At 40.8% G+C, this 23,159-nt stretch overlaps 1 protein-coding gene across 11 annotated transcripts in view; it reads right to left on the bottom strand.

Moving 5' to 3' along the window:
* Fam184a (family with sequence similarity 184 member A) overlaps window positions 1–23,159 on the bottom strand; it is a 132,914-nt gene that overhangs the window by 5,679 nt on the left and 104,076 nt on the right. For 5 of the 11 annotated variants that reach the window (XR_005974556.1, XM_041654948.1, XM_041654950.1 and 2 more), the window contains 5 exons: window positions 19,408–19,561; window positions 10,256–10,383; window positions 8,744–8,928; window positions 8,155–8,301; window positions 1,701–1,818 (listed from right to left, as the gene is read on the bottom strand). Coding sequence is in view for 9 of the 11 variants with exons in the window: in XM_041654948.1 (XP_041510882.1) it covers window positions 1,701–1,818; window positions 8,155–8,301; window positions 8,744–8,928; window positions 10,256–10,383; window positions 19,408–19,561 (732 nt within the window). In the remaining 2 variants the exon portion in view is untranslated. The remainder of the gene's footprint in view (window positions 1–1,700; window positions 1,819–8,154; window positions 8,302–8,743; window positions 8,929–10,255; window positions 10,384–19,407; window positions 19,562–23,159) is intronic. The other 6 variants (XM_041654951.1, XM_041654952.1, XM_041654953.1 and 3 more) reach the window with 2 other exon arrangements.

Here is a 23,159-nt window from a genome sequence, read left to right as displayed (position 1 = left end):
ATATGTAAGGATTATACCACCTTATATTATCCTTCAATACCTGAAAATGGATTCCATCTCATCTTGTCTTTCCTTTGACATCATATGTATTACAGTCATGGCACTAGAAAAATGAATGGTCTCTACAGAGAGAAAATCATTCATTTTGGAGGGATGAGTACAACTGAACAAGCAGACTGGGAAGGCCACAGCTGATAGAGCCGCGGGGTAAGAGAATGGGCTGTGTTCAGACTGGCCTCGATTCTAGTGTAGTTCAGCACGACCAGACTCTTCCTAACCATCTTAGTTGCCACTGACTGCCTTGGCCCACACGCCCTGAGGTGTAGGGATGACTGTGTTGTAGAAACAGTGCGGATCTGCCCTTTGGTGAGCAAAATACAGTGTAGCCGTAACATTTCAAGAAGTAACTGGAAAGATAAATAGTGACGTGGGGGCCACAGATGACTGCACTGGCTATGCCTGCTCACTTCCTAAATGGAACAGCGGTTCTCCCTGACTCTACTGTTGCTGGGTAGAATGAGGAAAACGGGGTGCCTGGTAGGCTGCAGCCACAGGAATCCCTCTCTGGACCCTAATCATCCCTGTGGGTTTCAGAAGCAACTTCCCAGTCCTGAAAACGGATGGAATTTTTTAAATCAGAAAAGTAATTTTTAAAGGATGTCAGAAGATTGGTCTTGTGCTGTGACATGCTAATATTCAGAGTGAGCAATTAAAGCAATCAAGGAACTATAGGTGATTAGTGTGTTATTTTCACTTGTACTATGAAGATCTTCATTTATTATTGGCAATAAACAGCAACATTTTAATTACTGACCAGGGCAGAGCATTTTAGAAAATTCTAAAATATTTTATACATTTTCAAACATTTGTATATATATTTTCCCAAGTAATAATGGTTTTAATGAAGACAGTAAGTTTATTGTTAAAAATCTTTTGAGTATCCTTCACATGGAATATCCCAACTCCCCGAAAGAGCACAGAGTTATTCCTAAACTAGGCTATGAAACCTTTCTTTTTGCTTGTTTGGTTTTGGCTTTTGAGACAGGTTCTTGAGTATACCAAAAATTTCTTGAATTTGATATGATGCTCAGGTTGGCCTCAAACTTAAGATCCTCCTACCCCAGTCTCCTGAATGATGGTTCAATAGCTCTCCTGATCAGTGGTAGGGGGAACACACTTTAGGAAATTAACATGATTCGTTTGAACCAAGCATGGTGATGCCTGCCAGTAATTCCAGAACTTCAGATACTGAGGCTGGAGGATTGCTGTGAGTTTTAAGGGCTCCATAGCATAACTCTATCTCAAAACAAAACAAACAACAACATAAAAAGAGACTAATTGGTAAGTTGACAATGCAGACTAATTCTCAGCCATCTTAACAGATTTTCCTTAGTTCTAATTCTATATGTACAATATGCATCCCTACATAAAGGATGTTAACTATTAAATGGTAATGGCTTTATTAAACATTGAATATGTACTAAAATATTTCAATAAAAACATGTAAGAAAGGTGTGAAATTCCCACTAGAATATATGCCAAATTTAAATTTGAAATTATGTTCTAATAAACTTGATCACAATACACAGATTTTGCATTTTTCATTTTCATTTAGCATTATTCAAAAACACTTCCCCATGCCTCCCCCACCAATAGTTTATCGATTACTGAAATAGTTTTCTAAAAAGAAAATATCTTACAATTAGTTTCTTTATGACCTGGTCTCTCTCTGTAAGCAAGGATTTTAATTCTGCGATTATCTGTATATCTTCTGGCTTTGATTCTCTCATCAGGTACTTTTCTTCCATTTCTTCTAGTCTATAAACGAGAAAACCTTTATCTCACAACAGGACTCAGACACATCCTGTTCTAGTAAATACCTACATTTTTCAGTTAGTCCAGTTAAATATACACAGATATAACGCAAGACTTGCAAGCATGGTAACCGCCTCAAGAGCTGCAGTTGCTAAAGGCTCCGCAGGAATAAGAGACATTAAGTGCTCTTGCCACAGGCTATATCTGGAGGGGTCTATCCACTTTACCTCGGATGTGAGCGAGGTAAGCTAAGCTCTGGGAAGGAACTGAGACGCTGAGTTATACGAACATCACATGCTCAGGTCAGTGACAGTTAGGAGTGATTACCATCAATACAATACTGTGTGCTGAGGTATGTGACATACATGAAGGACAAGAAAAGATACAAAGGGGGAACAAAAGACACACATGAATGACATCCTCTTGTTTGGTTTGTGGGGAATGCAGTTTTAAAACTCTACATCATCTGCTAAAAAGGACCAGTAAAAAAACCCTCATCAGTTAAAAAAAAAAATCACAATTCCTGGCAGGCCTACTCTTTCCTGGATGGCAGAAGACTGTGAACAGACTTGGGTGACACTGAAGACTAAACACAGGCTGTTCTTTATGAGCAGAGGGGACATGGATCATGCAGAGGCTAAGAGTAGACGCAGGGCCAATAAAAAAGAATGCGAATGCTATCTTCTGCCTTGGTCTGGGGGAAAAGAACTGTTTCAGAAATAATAAATAATTAAAGCAATTAATTTTTATTATTTCCAGAATAGATAAGGTCGAATAAATTTTTTCAAGACTCTTCATTAACCACACCTTAGTAAGTTTTAAAAAATTTACTTAACAAGTATTGAGTAATTTCTAAATGATGCAGATACCAGTGATCTGTCACTGTCCCATCGGGTAAATCCTAGAGAGTAGACAGTCTCTGTATTTTGAAGTCATACAAGCCCACCACTAATCCAAGCCAAACAAATTATTTGGAGAAAAATGTCTAGCTTTCCATCCTGCCCCTGACTGCTGCCCTGAGGGGGATAGGGAAGTGAGGTGCCAGAGGGGGATAGGGAAGTGAGGTGCCAGACAGTGACTATCCCTGGCTCACCTGGGACTTGACTAAGTCAGTACCGAAGTTACGCACACAGCATATATATCTCAGTACATTTCCCCCCTTTCTTTTTTGACAGCGTGTACTTAGCAACAATCAATGATATCCTTTGTGGTCACAGAATTGTCTTGCAATTTGATTAGAATATGAAAAGAATTGCCTGTATGCATTTTATGAAAGCTTTTCAGTTTTCTATTCAGGTTTATAAATTCTATCTATTCAAGGGGGGGGGGGGGGGGCGGGGGAAGGCATTTGGGCTTTGTGTTGGAGCAGCCACAAGATGTCACTGAAGTGCTGCCTTTGTGGTTGGAAGCAAAGCCCATTTGGAGCCACTTCCCACGGCTGGGAAGAGCAGGTAGAAAGGGTAGGTAAACCCCACCCTTGATGTTATTTTTGTTGCAGAACAATGAGAAGAAGTAAAATGAATCTAAGACAATCATTTACAGGTTTGGAACCTCTTTTAGTTATAAAGATCTCCCCGTTCAAGTGTATGTTTTAATTTAACTGAAACATCCTGTTGTTATTATTTTAGAAAGGGTCTCACAGTGTTGCCCTGGCTTGCCTGGAACCCACTGTGTAGACCAGGCTAGTCTCTAGCTCTCAGAGATCCACTGCTTCTGCCTCCCAAGTGCTGGGATTAAAAGTGTATACACCGCCACACCTAGCTCAGCGGAAACATGTTACCTACAGAATTACTAACTAAGCTAATTCTCCCACAACATATCTTTACACCAGCAACAATTTTAACAAAAAAAATAAAACTATATAATAATGAAAACAAAGTATTGAAAGGAAGCAAGCTCCAAGTATAGATAGGAAAGCATTAAAGGAGAGAACAAGAAACTATTATGAACCAGTTATACCTTACAAATGCACAAGAAGCTCATTCAACATTCTAACAGGAAGGAACTCAGTACCATCCGGTATCCACTTCCAGGCAACACTAGTCAATGTTTCCCTCCCGCAGCCATCTGGGCAGCTCACGAGACCAACAGTGCGAAAAGGCTGAGTGCAAAGGATGACTAAGAAGCAGGAGATTTGGGGGGAGGGGGGGTCTAAGTTTGATTTTGTTTTTTGTTTTCTGGGTTTTTGTTTGTTTGTTTTAAAGTTTTTCTGCTTTCTTCCATCCTTCCTTCCTTTTTTTGACACGGGGCCTCAGTTTGTGTCTTGGATTTGATGTAAACTCAGAGATGGCCTACTTTGTTCCCCCCAAGTGCAAGTATTACAGGCATGTACTACTGAGCCAGCCGGGCTCTAACCCTTCCCACCACAAGGAGTCTGTTGGTCCCATAGTTCTTAAATGGCCTCTATGAAATATGTTTCTGACCCGAATTCATAAAAGTCAGGCCTCTGAACATTAATTGGTATGGCAGGTAGAATCTAACTTTATTTTCATTGTGTTTTCAGATTACCATTAAAAAGTAATACAAAGACTAATTGTAGAAAGGAGAAGCAGAACACATGGGAATGCTAACTAGGGTCACTACAAGACTCTAGCCAAGCATATCTCTCAGTGTGTGTGTGTCTGGGTGTGTGTGTGTGTGTATAAAAACATGTGTTTGGCTCAGGTATAGAGGTCAATTTTCCATAGCTCAGGAACAACACAGTCCTGTATTAAATGTACAAAGACATTTTCCAAGTTATCTTCTACCTCCAGTTGCTTTATAAGACCCAACTGACAAGAAAATCAATGACTAGAAAGTGTAGAGCTGATCAATATCATTACCAGGAACACATGCAGCCCAGAAATTACATTTTATGAATTCTGTTACATATAAAAGTAACAGGACTGAAGCATTTCCCAGTTGAATTTTCCTGATAATTTCTGAGATTTTCTTTTGTGTTAACAAGACCACAGCTACTTCCAGACATTCCCAAAGCTCATGAAAATTAAACAAAGAACCAAATAACTATAAAATCATTGGAGTTTTAGAGATTAAGGACTCAAATAAGCAAATCTGGCATGGCAGAGCATATCCTTATAGTTAGAAATTACTGGCCTATCTAACATGCATGTGCAGAATTGACAGTTCTCACAGAGAAATGATCTTTTTGTTTCAGTAGAGTGAGGGGCTAATTTAAAGTAAACCTAAACAATCAAAAGCAATCTGGGCAGGTGTGACAGTCCACATCTGCAATCCCAACCCTTGGGAGAGTCACGGGGAAAGAAAGAGTTCAAGGCCCTTCAAAGACTACATGAAATCCTGTTTCAAAAAACAAACTAACAAATACCCACAAAACTAAAATGATAAACCCTAACCATTTTTTATACAATAAATAGTTCTGAACCCCAAAGTACTAGCACAGTTTTTAATTTATCTTAAACGTTCTTTACCTAAGGAAGATGTCACTTAGGTAAAATTGAGTAGCCTATCCTCTCATTTGATGTTATGTTTTATCTCCCTTTGGGGGTCTTGGAAATTAAACCACTGTCTTGTACAGGCTAAGCAAACATTCTACCACTGAGCTATATCCTAGCCCCTGCTTGTTTTTTAAACAAATAAAACTCAATACATTTTAAAATTAGATGCAGAGTTCTTAAGAGGATCATAGTCAAGACAAGCAAATTTCCATGAAACTGTAAGAGGGTCTGAATACTCGGGACTACCGAGCACAATTTCTAAAAGCCATTCCAAAGACAGAGATTCTCGCACTATTTCTATGCTCCTTTCTATGTGTTCTATGTTTTCCCTAGGTTCAAAAGGAGTTGTAGCAGAAGTGAGGAGACGCTCCCAACTGCTCCAGAGTTTCCTCAGCACCATACTTTGGCCTGTAGGCTGAAGTGTAGATCTTTACAGTACCCCACCCCCCACCCTTCTAATAATTCACTGGGGTTTTCTGAATCTGAAGCATCGGAGCTGAGGTGCAGGTGTTCCAAACACAATCGGGTAACCCTTGCAATAGGCTGTGAGCAGTTCACATTACCCCGAGCCCCCAACTGTAAACTGGAAAGGACTCTCCCACTAATCAGCTGTCTAAATCTTAACTGCTCAGCAGATTGACAACCTTCAGGCAAGGACATGGCCAGAAGCATCCAGTACTGCTTTCCAGTATGCTAGCTTCTAGTCCACTGACTGTTATTTGCATTTCCATAATTATGGCGAATTAGATTTTAAGTTCTCAGTCACACTGGCCCCAGTTCAAGTGTTGCATAACCGCTCATGGCTAATGCCTACTAGACTGGGAAGAGCCAAAACAGAACATTTGTTATCAGGAAAAATCTGAGGGACAGTGTAAGTCAAAAATAAGTGTACATGATTTGACTTTAATTAAACAAGGGATTACCTAAAGCTAAAGGACAAATTATACGATGTTAGCAGGTAAAAACAGAGAAATGTGGTTGGTTAGTGTGGACCCAAGGCAAAGTAGAAAAATGAATGCCTGTTTTAAAAAATAAGGCAAAATATTTTATTTATTAATAATATTAATTCTTCAATTATTAAAAGATTAAAATATAGAGATATTATTATATATATATTATATATTAGCCGGGCGGTGGTGGCGCACGTCTTTAATCCCAGCACTCGGGAGGCAGAGGCAGGCGGATCTCTGTGAGTTCGAGACCAGCCTGGTCTACAAGAGCTAGTTCCAGGACAGGCTCCAAAACCACATAGAAACCTTGTCTCGAAAAATCAAAAAAAAAAATATAGAGAGATATTAATGTTTGCTGTTTATTAAAATTTCTTAAGGAGCAAAACCACAGAAAAGAATAATGTCCAGACAGACACACCCTTTCCTTTTTGTAAAAGTTACTATTTCTAAGGCGATGTCAGGACACACAGACAAACACAGACTGTTCTTTGTTTGAGTGTGCTCTTTCAGGATGTGAAGAGGGCCAGCAGGATATCAGTGTCTGCGCAGTATACACAAAGGTCAGGAAGTGTGAGAGCCATGCCACTGAGGCTGATCTTATCTGATTTCTACCAAACCTGTTACATGTATGTCCTGCTGCACTGCACACATGTGGCTGAAAAACAAAACTTAAAATTTGGCTGAAAAAAGAGCAAAGAACACATCACTGACTTTCTGGAAATAATGAGGTTCTTCTCCATTTTATGGGTTAACATCACTGAGTGGGAACCCTCCTGAAATTTATCCAGGACAAATTCACCCACATGAGCACTACACGAAGAGGGCCAAGGAGCCCATCAGAAAGAGCACGTCATCCCAGAGGCCACTCCAGGAACACCAGCAACTGGGGCCTGGTTCTACATGACGGTGTCTACATGTGTCTGCACCTGTGCCTCTACTGGCTGAGTACTGGCTGAGACTGAGAAGTTACAGGGAGAGAAGAGGTGGCAATGGTATCTATATTTGAGGTAGGTGAGTAGGGATTAATAACACAAGTAGAGAAGCAAACAAAGCTACGAGGCCGACCTTCTGGGCAGTGGTGACTTAATGTCATTTTACCGAAGTATCTGGATAACTGGAAAAAGGACTATCAGTGAATGAGTCATTAGTAGTAGCTAGAGTAGAGTAAGCCTAAGATAACCTAAAGACGGGGGCTTAGGTGAGAGAGACAGACTGGATTTAAAGTGAGTTGTCTGCCGCAGTTTGTAAAAATCTTGAAAAGACAGGGCTATTAATCTTCTTAATGAACGTTAGGAAATACATACAAATCTTGACTTGAATAATGGGCTTACTAAACTTGAGCAATAGCTTTATTTGTAATGATTTTACTTTATAGATTTCTTTAATTAAAAAAAAACATTTAAATGCTAACTGCAGAGATTCAAGCAGTACCCTAGGATAGGAAAGGAAGCCTCAGCTCTTTTGCTTCCCTGGGAACTACCAATGTTCTTGCTAACTGGAATCACTATGTTCAAAGTGTGTGTTTGCTTTGAAGGATATTTTGCTTTTTGTGAAATATGCATTGCTAACTGAAGCCTGGCCTTATAAAATTTCTATTGCTCACAATGTACTGAAGACTTTACATTATATCACAAAGACACTTTGAGACGTCATCATGGAAGTGATGTATGACGGGGGCCACTCTTAAGATACGTAGGATTTTAGCAGGCCTGTGGCAATAGCAGCAAATGAAGCAAAATCATTCAATGGCCTTATTCTAATTAAAGAACATAATATCACACTGATACTACTTACATCTCTAATACAGTACTTAAGTCTTCCTCACTAAGTATCATTGCTTTATTAGATTCGAACAGTGAAGCTGAGCTTAGACACAGTGCTCCTCGGTTTATTATCCACACATGAATTTTCTTTAATGCAATATGACTTACGACATTTGTAAAGCTGCATTTATTTCCTTGAGTAGCTCATTAGTCTTATTAAAATCTGCCCGCATGATATTTTTCTCTCTGAGGTGGTCTGCTGTCATGACATCCAGCTCTTTCTCAAGTCTCTTGTTTAAATCTTGTTCATGCAACCTGTTTGATTTATTTTCAGTTAAGAAAATGTTATTCTGAAGTCAAGTTTTCAAAATTCTTACGTTCTACCAGATTTGAAATGCCCCCCTTTTTGGTATAGTATTTGGAAAATTAATGTAAACAGGTTAAATTAAGCTATATAGTTTGCTGTAATTGTCTGGTTAATGTTAAATTTTGTCTCCTTTAATGCTTTTCTCTAATAAAAATTTAAAAAATCTTTAATTATGGTCATTTCCCAAAACTAATGAATAATAAATACATCATCAGAATGCAGACATTCTATTTTCCAGATGATATCATCCCCACCACATAGTAAAAAGTGGTCTTCACTATATTATTGGGAGGGCAGACTAGTCACAAAACTAGGGGCATATGCTTTGCGTGTCTCAAACAATATTCTAGTCAATAAGGCATCTACCTTCTGCTGTGGTTACTGGCATACCTCATCTGTTGGTTGGATTCACTTCGGATTCTGAGAATTTCTTTCCCCTTATGCTCCAGTTCTTTCGTTAGGGTACTAATGTTTTCATGGAGGTGCTGGACCTCCTTGTCTAAGTCTGAGATGTGGTGCTCTCGGTGCCGTAGCTCCTCTTGTAGGTCACTTATTCTACACATGTGCTCCTTACTCTGCAAAAAACAAGGAATGCTATAATGTTTTCTACAGATTTGTTTTTTGTGTATGAGGGAGAGAAAAGGACAATTTTAAATATTAAGTATAATCATTCTGACAAGGCTTCAAAAACAAACTGCTTAAAATGAGAAAACCTTGAGGCCCTTTCTCTTCCATCTAGCTAAGAAGAACTTATTTGAACATAGTTGCAATATCAGGAACGTAAGGGACTCAAAAGATGGTGAAAGCATAGCTTGCTCGTTTTAGAATGAGGAAATCACTACTTATGAGATCATTTGTCTCAAAGATAATTTATGACCAATGGCAGAGTCAAGAGTAGAACCTAGGTCTCTCAGTAAGTTGTATAGCTCTTGTAGTAAACGGCTGGTAGTACCACAGTTCTTTACTCTCAAAAGGATTCCCATCTAGGAAGCCCCCGACCCAACACACACATTCCATTCTTCAGAAAGGCAGACTTTGCCTGCTTTCACTGCTGTCCTAAGAGTTATCTACCTAGAAAGGATTTCCCTACAAGTCAATGTTTCTATAAGATCCATAAAGTAGACATTTACTGTAGACATAGTCAAAGAGTAACTTCCCTTTATGGTTACAAAATGCCTCAATTAAAAGATCGTAGCAAAGAAGAGCAAGTCCAAGCTGACCACTTAACATGGTTACCAAGGACGTAAACCTTGTAAGTGTAATAAGTTAACAGCAGCGTTCTCTGCAGTGCCTCTGCTGCTTCCTTCCATGCATACACATCATCACAATCACAGATTACCAAATTAAAAAAAAAAACAAAAAACATACTAGACCAAAGAGCAAAGTCTAAAAAGTATAAGCAGTAGTGAATACTTTGGTAGTATCAATTATCTTCTTTCTTTTGAAGATCTACTACTCTTATATAGTTGAGTCATGCAATGTAACTGTTTCAGTTAAATTACAATACATAAAATTCAAAATGAAGTTTTGGTCATACTGGACAAACCTGGGCTATGTGGTTACCAACTACCCCAGTGGACCTCCCAGACACAGAACAGTGTTTTGTCATGGCTCGTCCGAGCAAATAGAGCTGTCCTTACCCTTTATATTTTGTTCATATTTTATTGTTTATTTTCCTAAGATGTAAACAAATTGCAAAATATTCAGTCAAAAGGTCGTAAAATAATATGTAATTGTATAACTGACATACAAAAGTAAGGTTGCTTCTCTCTGTGAAACAGGAAACTCTTGATCATGTTGGTAATAACTGGGACAATTAACAGTTATTTCAAAGCCCCCCTCCTAGCGGGAGGGCTCGGGGGACCTAGAGTTAAGGGATTGGCAGGACATGCTCACACTTACCTGCCTTCGGCTGATGTCGATGCTCCGCTCTAGCTCCATTTTCGCTGCTGCCAGTTCTTGATGGTGATTATGCCGTAGCAAATCAATTGAAGCTGCATGTTGATGGTTTAGTTCAGATCGTAAGGAAGCTGGCATGCAAAGGGGAAGGGTCAGAAAATTCCAAAATACTACTAATACCTTAAGAAAAAAATATAAAAGATCCAAAATATCACTTTTAAAATTAGGACATTCGCTAAATGTGCATAAAATAGATTATCATATGTGGATTTGAAATCTTAGCTTTGATGAGGATATTAGAAATGTCAAGAACTTAATGACAAAGGTGTTTGTTTTGTGTGTGAACTCAGTTTGAATATAAGGCGGTAGTGGAGATGAAATGTTTGCTGGTTTATATTATTAAGACAATACAGATTTTAGAGTTGTTCAATGACAAATGATTAAGAGGCAATATCTCCTCCCAGTAGAAAATATTTTACAATATCCCTAGAGTATACAAAATGCTGGCTGATAAACACTCCTAATGATCTGGAGGTCAGTTATCACATTCACTAGAGTTTGGAATTGAGTTTCCGTTTTAATTTTTTTTTTTTTTTTTGAGACAGGGTCTCATGTAGCTAAGACTGGTTGGAACTCACTATACAATTGGGGTCTTAAAATATTGATTCTCCTACATGTATCTCCCATGTACTGGGACTACAGGCATGTGTTATGCCTAGTCCTAGAATTAATTATTTCTTTTTTTTAAAATTTATTTATTTATTTATTATGTTTACAATATTCTGTCTATGTGTGCCTGCAGGCCAGAAGAGGGCACCAGACCTCATTATAGATGGTTTGTGAGCCACCATATGGTTGCTGGGAATTGAACTCAGGACCTTTGGAAGAGCAGGCAATGCTCTTAACCTCTGAGCCATCTCCCCAGCCCTAGAATTAATTATTTCATATAGTACACAACATTTATTGAATGACGACAGTATCCTAAGAGAGAGTAAAATTTGACACTGTCTTTATAACATCATAAGCCAGAGGTGAAGACATTACTCCAAGGAACTAACTGTCATATCACAAGCTATTTTAAGTATAATGAAAACTCAATGGTGAATCTACCCCACTTTCTGAGAGTCAGATTGGGGATCAGTCACACAGAGACTTGTTAGGGTGACTCGGTCTGTAATACAGCAGGGTGAAATTGGGGCTCCTGTGTAGAGAAAGAGGTGATTTCATCATGAAAGCAGAACATGCAAAAGGAGGTAGAATCTGGCTGACAATTCTGTATAGGAGGAGGTCACAGGGTGCACAGAGGCATGAAAGAAAATGGAACCTGTACGGATCTTACTTTAAACTCTAGGCCCTCAAACTGTGATAGGAGTGGCTATGTTTGTCACCGAACTCAGAGCTTTCCCATGGTATTTCCTTGGGTATGAATGTCTCAAGAACATTTTTAAGGGTTATATGGAGATGTAAATGAGAAAAATGCAAAGTATGGTTTTTAAAGCTAAAATATGAAATCTAGTTGAAGAGATGCTGCCCTTGCGTGTAGTTGGCCACATTCTTGAGGCCTTCATGGAGAACTTCAGTTCAGTTTCTCCTGGTGCTAAGGGCTTTAGTAGAAGAACTTGCCAGACACTGTCATGAAGAACCTTGGGAGGATTAAAAGTGGAATGTCTCGTGTGAGGTGTAAGCATTTCAAAGTTTCCTCTGACAGCAAACTGGAAAATGAACTGTGGGAAGGCAAGTCAGGAGGAAGGTTATGACAGCAATCTTTAAAAAAAATGATATAAGGGGCTGGAGAGACGGCTCAGGGGTTAAGAAAACTTGGTCTTGCAGAGTCCCTGGGTTTGATGCCCAGCACCCTCGTGGCTGCTCACAGTTGTCCGTAACTATGGTTCCAGGAGATCCAACATCCTTCTCTGACCTCTGAAGGCACCAAGCATGTATGTGATGCACAGACATACATGAAAGCAAAACATTCATCCACACAAAATAGAATAAATAAATCTAAAAAGAGAGATACTCATCTGGCCTTGAAGTTAGTATGACAGGCAGACTAGACTAAAGGAGAGAAATATGCATTAAGATGACTTAAGAACTGGCAGACAAAATGTAGCAGCGAAAGAGAAAAAAATGTCATTCCCACTTTCCCAGTTTTGACAACTGAAAAAAGTGATAGAATAAATCAGGGTGAGAAGTACAGGGATGGATAAGTACAGGGAAATGATAAGATCGTATTTTAAAGTCTATTTAAAAACCAGCTTCTCAACATGTAGCAATAAATAACAACTTAATGTATAAAACCAAGAGGTTTTATCTAGAAACACCTATTTGAAATCCCCAGCACACGGGTGATAGATGAAGCCATGGAAGTAGATCAAAAAGAAGAGCTACACACACACACACACACACACACACACACCACACACACACACACACACACACACACATACACCACACACACACACACGAAGAATTGAATTATCAGAGAAAAGCAGTAGTTAATGGATACACATGGAGATAGGTCAGGTCTGGCAAGTGAGAATAAACACTACAGATGGGAAAGTCAATACTTTCCAATATGTTGTGAGGTGGAAACTAAGTGAAGAAAGACCTAAGAAGGCCAAAGTGGCCAGATGTACACACAAAGAAAATAAGATGAGACTCAGTCAGTGACGATAGCTCAAAAGTTGATGGTGAACTTGGGGAGATTATGTTCATGGGAGTGATAGAGTAAACAGACCTGAAGGATCCTGACGAAGGACTAGTATCAAGAATATATAAGTAGAATACTTAAAACTCAACAGTTACAAGGAAGAATTTAACCAAAAAGGAAGACATGAAATTGATGAGAACATGAATAATATTCAACATCTCTATCTAAACTAGAGTAATGTAAAGTAAAACTATGAGGTGTATGACATACAGTCACAACATCAAATGTGGGCGAGATACGAGGGAAGCGGGGCATTCATACAATGCTCATGGATTGCACAATGGCAGAGGCATTCTGATGAATGTTCTGGCTGGGTCTTCAAAAACTCAATAAATACGTAACTACTATATGACCTAGAAACTTTTCTCCTGGTTTTTATTCCAGGCAACCAAAACCTTGAATTTACACAAACAACATACACATGAATGTATGTAATGGCAAACTGAAACCCAGATCACCTTCGGTGACTGAAAGAGACAGGAATACGGTGACGCAGTACCTATGGCTAGGATGAAAAGGCACAAGCTAGAGATGCCCACAATAACATGGGTGACACTGGAGAATTATAGTGAGGGGGGAAAAGGCAATTTCAAAAGAAACACTGTTGACTCCACATACAGAAATGATGATATTCACAAACTGCCAATGCAGTAGAAATCGAGAACATCCTGAGGTTTGCCAGGAATCCCACAGGAAAGACAGTGAAGAAGGTGTGTTCTCCAAAGGACATAAAAGTCCTGCATCTTAACAGTATCTGTACCAATATTCTAGTTGTAACACTGTAATACACTTTTACAGGATGCTATTATGGGAAATGGGGAAAGACCCAAGGGAATCTTTTTGTACCATTTCCTCTGTATATGACAGGGAAGCCCCACAGGTGAGATCTCAAGGACATGGTCCTGTAAACAAGACCCGTGCAATGACAACACCAGTAGACAGGGCACGGTGGATGGGAGCTCTCATAAGGCCCTCCCCCTAGATACGAAGGTTCTTATCCAGCTTCAGATGGGGGACATCAGTGGGATTGATTGTTCAATGCCAAGTTATCTGCCGTAAATAGTTGTATATGTAAGCAGCAACAGTAGGCCTTGGCCTCAGCAGGCTGCACTTATATAGGTGCAGCCTATATAATGGAATAATATAGGAATATATGGAATAATAATTAAGGAAGAAAAGGTCATGAATTTAGGAGGGAGCAAGCGACATGGAAGGAAATGAGGGAATATGGTATAATGATGTAAATACTTATATAAAATTCTCACAAAAATCTTAAAAATTAAATTTAAAAAAGTATGCAAAAACTCGCCTATCATCCGGCAACCTCTGTGGAACTTTGAAACACAGCTTGCTACAATACAGAGAGGACCAAGAAGGGAGTGTCCCAACCACGGGGCGGGACACCCACTCTCCAGGACCTCCACAGTGGGGCAAAATCCCAGGACCCTCCCCCAACTGCATAGGCTTCTCTAGCCAGCCAGCAGGAGAGTTTTCCTGCAGGTAGGCTGCCCCAATACCCTCCTACAGCCACAGGACCCTGCAAGCTACAAGCCCTATCCTGCCCTCAAACTTACCTATTATCCTGCAACCTCAGTGGAACTCAGAAACACAGCTTGCTACAATACTGAGAGGACCAAAAGGTGAGTGGCCAGACATGTGCAACCATGTGGCGGGACACGCCACTGTCTAGGCCCTGCACAGTGTGGCAAAACCCCAGGCCCCTCCCCCACCTACTTCAGATTATCTAGCCAGCCTGCAGGAGAGTTTTCTGCTGAGAGGACCAAGAGAGGAACTCTAAAGCACAAGTTGTGACTGCACAGAGTGGACCAAGAGAAGGAACAAGGAGAGCAGACCAAGAGATCAGGCTAAAAAAGACCTCAGTGGCTCCCTGAGACACAGACTTCACAGTACAGAGCAGACCAAGAACAAAACTCAAAATCTCTTTGCAATGATTGGACCAAGACACAAAGATACTGCCGGCATCAATTAAAGGAAGAGATGGGTAGGCGCCAATGCAAGAATTCATCTAACAACCTAAAAAGCAACATGGTAACACCAGAACCCAGTGGTCACACAACAGGAAGACTTGATCATGATAACCCGGAAGAAGAAGAAGCAGAAGAAACCTATTTTGCACATAACTTTATGAAGATTATGGAGACCTTTAAAGAGGAAATGAAAAACTCCCTTAAAGAAATGGAGGAAAAAATAAACAAAAAAATGGAAGAAATTAATGAATCCCTCAAAGAAACCCAAGAAAAAAAAACCAAACAGATGAAACAAACAGGTCAAGATGTAAAGACTGAAATAGAGACAATAAAGAAAACACAAACTGAGGGAATTCTGGATATGGAAAATCTGGGCAAATGAACAGGAACTACAAAGGCAAGTATAACCAACAGAATACAAGAGATGGAAGAGAGAATCTCGGGTGTTGAAGATACTATAGAGGAAATAAATTCATTGGTCAAAGAAAACATTAAATCCAACAAATTCATTTTTGATTGTTTGTTTTCTTTTTTTCGAGACAGGGTTTCTCTGTAGTTTTGGAGCCTGTCCTGGAACTAGCTCTTGTAGCCCAGGCTGGCTTCAAACTCACAGAGATCCACCTGCCTCTGCCTCCCAAGTGCTGGGATTAAAGGCGTGCACTACCACCGCCTGACTAAATCCAACAAATTCTTAACACAAAACACACAGGAAATCTGGGACACCATGAAAAGACCAAACTAAACAATAATAGGGATAGAAGAAGGACAAGAACTCCAGCTCAAAGGCACAGAAACTATAACCAACAAAATCATGAAAGAGACCATTTCCAACCTAAAGAAGGATATCCCTATGTGGGTACAAGAAGCTTACAGAACACCAAGTAAACTGGATAAAACAAAAAACAAAACAAAACAAAACAAAAAAGTTCCCTTGACATATAATAATCAAAAAGCAAAACATAAAGAATAAGGAAAGAATATTAAGAGCTGCAATAGAAAAAGATCAAGTAACATATAGAGGTAGAACTATCAGAATTACACCCGACTTCTCAATGGAAATCATAAAAGCCAGAAGGTCCTGAACAGATGGATTGGCATAAAAACAGAGACGTTGACCAAGGGAAGTGAATCAAAGACCCAGATATTAATCCACACACCTATGAACACCTGATTTTTGACAAAGAAGCTAAAATTATACAATGGAGAAAGGAAAGCATCTTCAACAAATGGTGCTAGCATGACTGGATGTCAACATATAGAAGAATGAAAATAGTCTATCCCCATGCACAAAACTCAAGTCAAAATGGATTAAAGACCTCAATATAAATTTGACTACACTAAACCTGGTAGAAGAGAAGTGGGAAGTAGCCTTCAATGTATAGGCACAGGAGACCACTTCCTAAATATAACCCCAGTAGCACAGACACTGAGAACAACAATAAATAACTGTGACCTCCTGAAACTGAAAGCTTCTGTAAAGAAAAGGACACAGTCAGTAAGACAAAACGATACCCTACTGAATGGGAAAAAATCTTCACCAACCCCACATCAAAAATACCAATGATAGTTTATGCTAGAGAGAATGTGTGATGTGGGATGTCAAGCTTGCAGTCATGTTAGTTTTAACACACATCTGCTCCTGGCAGCACAAATCTACGTCAAGAAAAAGGTTGGCATTGAAGAGGCTCCTTATGGAGTTGGTTATCCATTCTGGCAAGAAATTGCTCTTGCCTGGACTGCTTGAACTGGACATACATCACCTGCAGAAAAATGACTGCTGAACTTGCCTAAAGGTGAGACAGTGCTTCAGGGTTCCTGCTTCATGAAAGAGTCTGCAAGACCTTCTGCAGGACACAGAAGAAAGTGACTGACAAACTGCCAATATAGGTGGAACTCTCTTTGAAATTTCCCGCTTCATGGAAAAGTCTGCTGGATACTATGGGCTTGTAGGCGGAAGATGGATGCTCCAATGATACAGAAGAACTTTGGGTGACTGACCAGGCAGCAAGATGTCTCTGTCAATTCTAGAGTTTTGGAAGTTGCTTACAATGCACTTCTTGTTTACTAAGGTAATATATCCTCTTTGATGGAGTTGAAAAGTACATAGTAAAATTATAGTTTTCCTTAGTTATGATAAATGCTCTAATGTGGATCTCTGCCTCTGTCTCCATCAGTTGCTGGAAGAAGGTTCTATAGTGATATTTAAGATATTCATCAGTCTGACTACAGGACAAGGCCAGTTTGGGCACCCTCTCCTCTATTGCTTAGGGTCTTAGCTGGGGTACTCACTCATAAGTGAATAATAGCTATAAACAAAGGACACTGAGCCTATAGTTCATGATCCTAGTGAAGCTAAGTAACAAGGTGAACCCTAAGAAAAACACATATAGACCCACCTAGAAAGTCAATATAGACAAGATTACCTGACAAAATTGAGAACATAGGGGTGGATGGGAAAGGGAGGGGATTGGGGAAGAAGAGGAGAGAAGGGGAGAGGTGAGGAGAACTTGAGGGAATGGGATAGTTGAGATAGAGAAAGGACAGAAATGAGAGCAAGGAAAGAGATATCTTGATTGAGGGAGCCATTATGGGGTTAGCAAGAAACCTGACTCTAGAGAAATTCAGAAATTCACAAGGATTACCCCAGCTAAGACCCTAAGCAATAGAGGAGAGGGTGCCCAAACTGGCCTTGTCCTGTAGTCAGACTGATGAATATCTTAAATATCACTATAGAACCTTCTTCCAGCAACTGATGGAGACAGAGGCAGAGATCCGCATTAGAAGCATTGGACTGAGCTCCCAAAGTCCAGTTGAAGAGTGGGAGAAATGAGAACATGAGCAAAGAGGTCAAGGCCATGATGGGTACACCCACTGAAGCAGTCTACCTGAGCTGATGGAAGCTCACGAACACCAGACCGACTAGAAAGGAACAAACATAGGACCAAACTATTCCCTCTGAATGTGGTTGACAGTTGCATGGCCGGGGTAGACTGAGGGGCCACTGGTAGTGGCACCAGGATTTATCCCTACTGCTTGTACTGGCTTTTTGGAACCCTATTCTTTTTGGATGGACATTTTTGCTCAGCCCAGATATAGTAAGGAAGGCCTTGGACCTTCCCCAAAGCAATGTGTCTTCCCCTCTCTGAGGAGTGGATGGGGGTGAGGTGGAGAAGTAAGTGAAGGGAATGGGAGAAGGGAAGATAGTGGGAACTTGGATTAGTAAGTGTAATGAAAAAACATAGTTTGTTTTCTTTTTAAAAAAATAAAAATAAAATTTTAAAAGGTATGCAAATCTACAGCTATCTTAAAAAGAAAACATTTTTAGAGGTTCCCCAAATCTCTTTTCAACACAATGGTATTTAAATCACATTTCAGTGGGCTTAACAAGAATATTTCTAACACCTGGCTCTTTCAACTTCACATCACACAGCTGTGGACATGGCCTCTCTCTTGGGCCATCATTCTACAAAGGCCACTTCTGATCTTAACTTTCAGCCCCATGCAAAGACAGAGAGCAGCATTCATTTTTAATAAAACCGCACAGTGCGGACTTTAGCGCACAATGTGATAGTTCACAAATCTTGGATAAAAGTTCACCGTTGCTCTGACTTTCATGTGAGGTGTCACAGGGTTTCTCAAGGAGAAATATGAGAACTGTACCAGCATGGCCTAGGACATCAGCACCAGTCCAATGGCTGATGGACAGGACACGTGGCCCCCTCTGAGACCCAGAGAGCCACTCACACCCTGCTAGTCCTCGTTGTTCCCACGTCCCACCTGGAAAGAGTATACACAGGAGTACGCCAAGCACACAGGAAGAAATACCAGGAGAATTATTTAGGGATTGAATCAAGCAGAAGGAAAACGAGATGGCAGAAATGAGTTATCTAATAACATCAAAAAGCCATAAACATATTTTTAAATACACATCTAATTTTTTCTTCAAAACTTTTATCTCATTTTACAAAGAACCACCTCATAGGGAAGATTCCCACATGAAAGAGATTTCAATAAAAGACTGGGTTTTTTTTTTTTTTCTTTCTTACCAAAACCAATCCTGAAGTAGAAACACATGCCTGTAAGGTCCAAGCCATGAGCCATGTGTGGGGGTGCACACGTGAGTGCGTGAGTGGACCTGTGTGTGGCTGCATGTGGGGGGTAGAAGTGGGTGTATGTGGGGGTAAATGGGGGCTACTGGCCAGTGACCTGTTTCTGGGATCCCAAAGTGTCCTGCTTCCATTTAGCTCCACAAAGACAGACAAACCGCTTATGAACACTGCTTTATCAGAGGGCAGAGGAAGCTGAGGCCATTCTAGTCTACTCTCCTTGCCTCTTCACACGGAAGCATCATCTTGATGTTCCAAAATTTAAATACACAGCTTGATGCTTCCTGCTGAGGTTTACAATGGAAGACTGTACCACTCAGTACGACAAGATTATGATCCTTCCCACAATACCAAGCATCGCTTTTCCTTCGTCTTCTAATTCGAAGCGGAGCGTCTGAAGCTCCTGCTCCATCTCCATGCGGAAGCCCTCCATGGACTCTCGGTGTGCGTCTTTCAGTGACTGCAGCTCTGCAGAATGCTTCTGCTGTAAGTGATTCTCCAGAGCCTAGACGGGAGAAGCAGACCAGTTCTTATGCTGGGATACAGGAAACAAAAGAGAAAACAGCTCGCGAGCCCAGTACTTAAGCAGGCTAAGCTGTTTTAGTTCATTTTCATGAAAATAAGATACAGAGTAACTATAACCAGAAAACAAATTCATTGGGTCAAGTCGGCAGAACACAATTAATCATGAAACCAGTTTGGCTCAACATACTTTGCTGAATCTGGAAATATAAACCTTTAGCTTCAGGCAGTTTTCAGATGAAGTTATTTTCTAAAGTTGCTAAGGATACAAATTACTGAAAATTAAGGAAAAAAAATCCCGTGCATCCAGAAAGGAGAGGAGGGGGGGGGAGGGGGTTATCATTAAGTGAGAACACAAAGCTTGCGCCTCGCTAGGGTTGCCTAAGCACCAGGAGGGCATTTAGGCAGCCTTGCTCTAATTAAATCTCTTAGAGCTATTTTCTATAAAGTATTTGTGTGATGCAATTCTCTGAGGGTTAAGTAGCTTGAAGTGCTTTTTGTTTATTCCTGAGATGTCTCTAAATGCTAATGGGTTGATCACCTGCTCCCTGGCTGGTGGTGTTTTTTGGAGCAGCTGAGTGGATCCTTTAGGAAGCAGGTCTACCTGGAAGCAGAAACTCACTACCGACAAGACTTCAGGATGTTGTAGCTCAGGCCCAGGGATGGCTTTCACTCTGCTTCCTGGACTGTGGTGATGGGCGGAGCTCTCCTCACTGCAACCTGAAACTGTGCCAAAGTAAGTTTTCTCCCTTGGGTTTTCCTGCACTGTGCAGCCCTTTTCTCCGGGCATGGTATGGCCAGGCTCTTGAAGTCAGAGCAGCTGGGCTGTCCTGCAGGCAACTCTCAGAGCTGAGGCTGCAAGCATTCTCTCATGGAAGGGAGAAGACCTTTCTGGGCCCATAGGATCCTTTCCTGATGGTTAAAGACTGATGGAGCAAGGATGTGGGGCATTTTGCTTTGGTGGTATGTGTTCCTTTAAGTGATCCCAATTTACTGCATTGGTTCATCAAGCTAGACTTGCTGCTTTGGTCCTGTCGGGTCCTACCTGGAGTGAGGAGACATTTGTTCATGTGTTCTCAAGAAAAAGCTAATACAACATTCTGACAGGAATTCTGTCACCGTGACATTAAAGCACCTATTACAGGTTGCACGTGACACGCTGCTTCAAAGGCTGTGTGGATGCAGCAGTCTACACGTGGTTAAGAGAAAAAACACCACCCTAGGTCCTAGGGAGAGACAAACTGACTGCGACAGAATTTTTGTTGCTTTTGTTTCCTGTATTTTCTAAAATGAATTATTTATGAGAGACAGTGCCGTTAACTAGGGCTACATTTCTTTAACAGAAAAGTGGTGTTTTATAATTTAGTATTTGGTTGCTTATCACAATATGAAAAACGCTTTCCAGAAACAAAGCACGAGTGTCTCCAATATTGGTAAAATAAAGCTTGTCTCACTGGGGAAGAACCTAGAGCGAGGTAGTTTGACTGCTGAAATATTTCAAGTTCTGATTTTTTCGGAAGATCTACGTTAAATGATTTTCAAAATCCAAATGTGTAGCATTTCACTACTGCTAAGATTTCATGTGTTACTTCAATTCTTAAGGAACAGTCAATGAGTCAATTCAGTTAGCAACGCTGCCCGGCCTTCCTTGACTCTTGCTTTTGTTGGTTTGAGGACAAGTGTTCATGTAGCCGAGTCTGAACTCAAACATTCTACATAGTTGATGAAGACCCTGCTCCTCCTGCCTCTACCTCCTGGGTGTAGGCATTCGCGGAATGTGGCGCCATGCCCAGCCTACTGTGTCTACTTAAACCAAAGGAACTTCCTTGGTTTTCTGGACATGATTTATAGATTACAGGTCACTATATAAGTAAGGTTTTCTTTTTTTTTTGAAGCAAAAGATTTTTCTAAAATTACTTATTTTGTATATAACGAAAATATGTTATACATATCAAAGACTCTAAGGTTAACAGCTGTCAACACAAAAAAAGGTTTTAAAGGCTATAATCATTGTTGAATTCAACATTAATTTATTTGTACCATTTCTTAAACCAGTGCCTGCACCCAAATAAAAAAATTAATGAACAGCCTTTATCTGTATGTAATGTGGAAATGATAGCATGACTGGCTCTTCTATAAAATCTTTGTTATACTAAGGCCATTGGAAGGACATGAAAAATACATCTCTAAGAAGCGAACTAAAGAAAATGAATCACATTCAAATGGTGTCACATTAATGGTTTACACCTGAGCCATGGGTGCTGTGGAAGTGGCACTGGCACAGACGTGACGACTTAAACTTGGATCTCTAGTACCCACACAAAGAGTCAGGGATAGCAGCGTCTATCTGTAACCCCAGGATGGCAGGGCAAAGAGACAGATGGATTCTGAGCGCTCATTGGCCAGCCAGTCTATCTGGATTGATAAACTCTAAGTATTGAAAAACTCAATCTAAGAAAAAAAATGTGTGTGGAGAAACCCAGAAAGACAGCTGACACTGACCCCTGCTTCACACGTGAATGCACACACCCATATGAGCACATACAGACACACGGACCACTCCCTGGAACACAGCTGACACTGACCCCTGCTTCACACGTGAATGCACACACCCATATGAGCACATACAGACACACGTCTCACTCCCTGGAACACAGCTGACACTGACCCCTGCTTCACATGCGAATGCACACACCCATATGAGCACATACAGACACACGTCTCACTCCCTGGAACACAGCTGACACTGACCCCTGCCTGCTTCACACGCGAATGCACACACCCATATGAGCACATACAGACACATGTCTCACTCCCTGGAACACAGCTGCCACTGACCCCTGCCTGCTTCACATGCGAATGCACACACCCATATGAGCACATACAGACACACGTCTCACTCCCTGGAACACAGCTGACACTGACCCCTGCTTCACACGCGAATGCACACACCCATATGAGCACATACAGACACACGTCTCACTCCCTGGAACACAGCTGACACTGACCCCTGCCTGCTTCACATGCGAATGCACACACCCATATGAGCACATACAGACACACGTCTCACTCCCTGGAACACAGCTGACACTGACCCCTGTTTCACACGCGAATGCACACACCCATATGAGCACATACAGACACGTCTCACTCACTGGAACACAGCTGACACTGACCCCTGCCTGCTTCACATGCGAATGCACACACCCATATGAGCACATACAGACACACGTCTCACTCCCTGGAACACAGCTGACACTGACCCCTGCTTCACACGTGAATGCACACACCCATATGAGCACATACAGACACACGCCCCACTCCCTGGAAAAATGAAGCAAAGCGATAGAGACCTGGAGATGCAAGCAGAGAATATAATAACACGGGGGCTGGGGGATGGTTCTGTGAGGAAAACGTCTGCTGTGCAAGCACAAGAACCTAGGTTTGTTTGTTTGTTTGTGCGTCTGCTTGTATTTAAGCATGTACGTGACTGAAGATATACATGGTGTGTGTGTGTGTGTGTGTGTGTGTGTGTGTTGGGGTGGTGAGAAGACAATTTAGGGTGTGGGTCCTTGTTATCT

The sequence above is a fragment of the Microtus oregoni genome, unplaced genomic scaffold, assembly GCF_018167655.1.
Source record: "Microtus oregoni isolate MIOR12 unplaced genomic scaffold, Mior012 000006F_ref0000085, whole genome shotgun sequence".
Classification (NCBI taxonomy): Eukaryota; Metazoa; Chordata; class Mammalia; order Rodentia; family Cricetidae; genus Microtus; species Microtus oregoni.
This window is presented reverse-complemented; position numbering and strand designations above follow the sequence as displayed.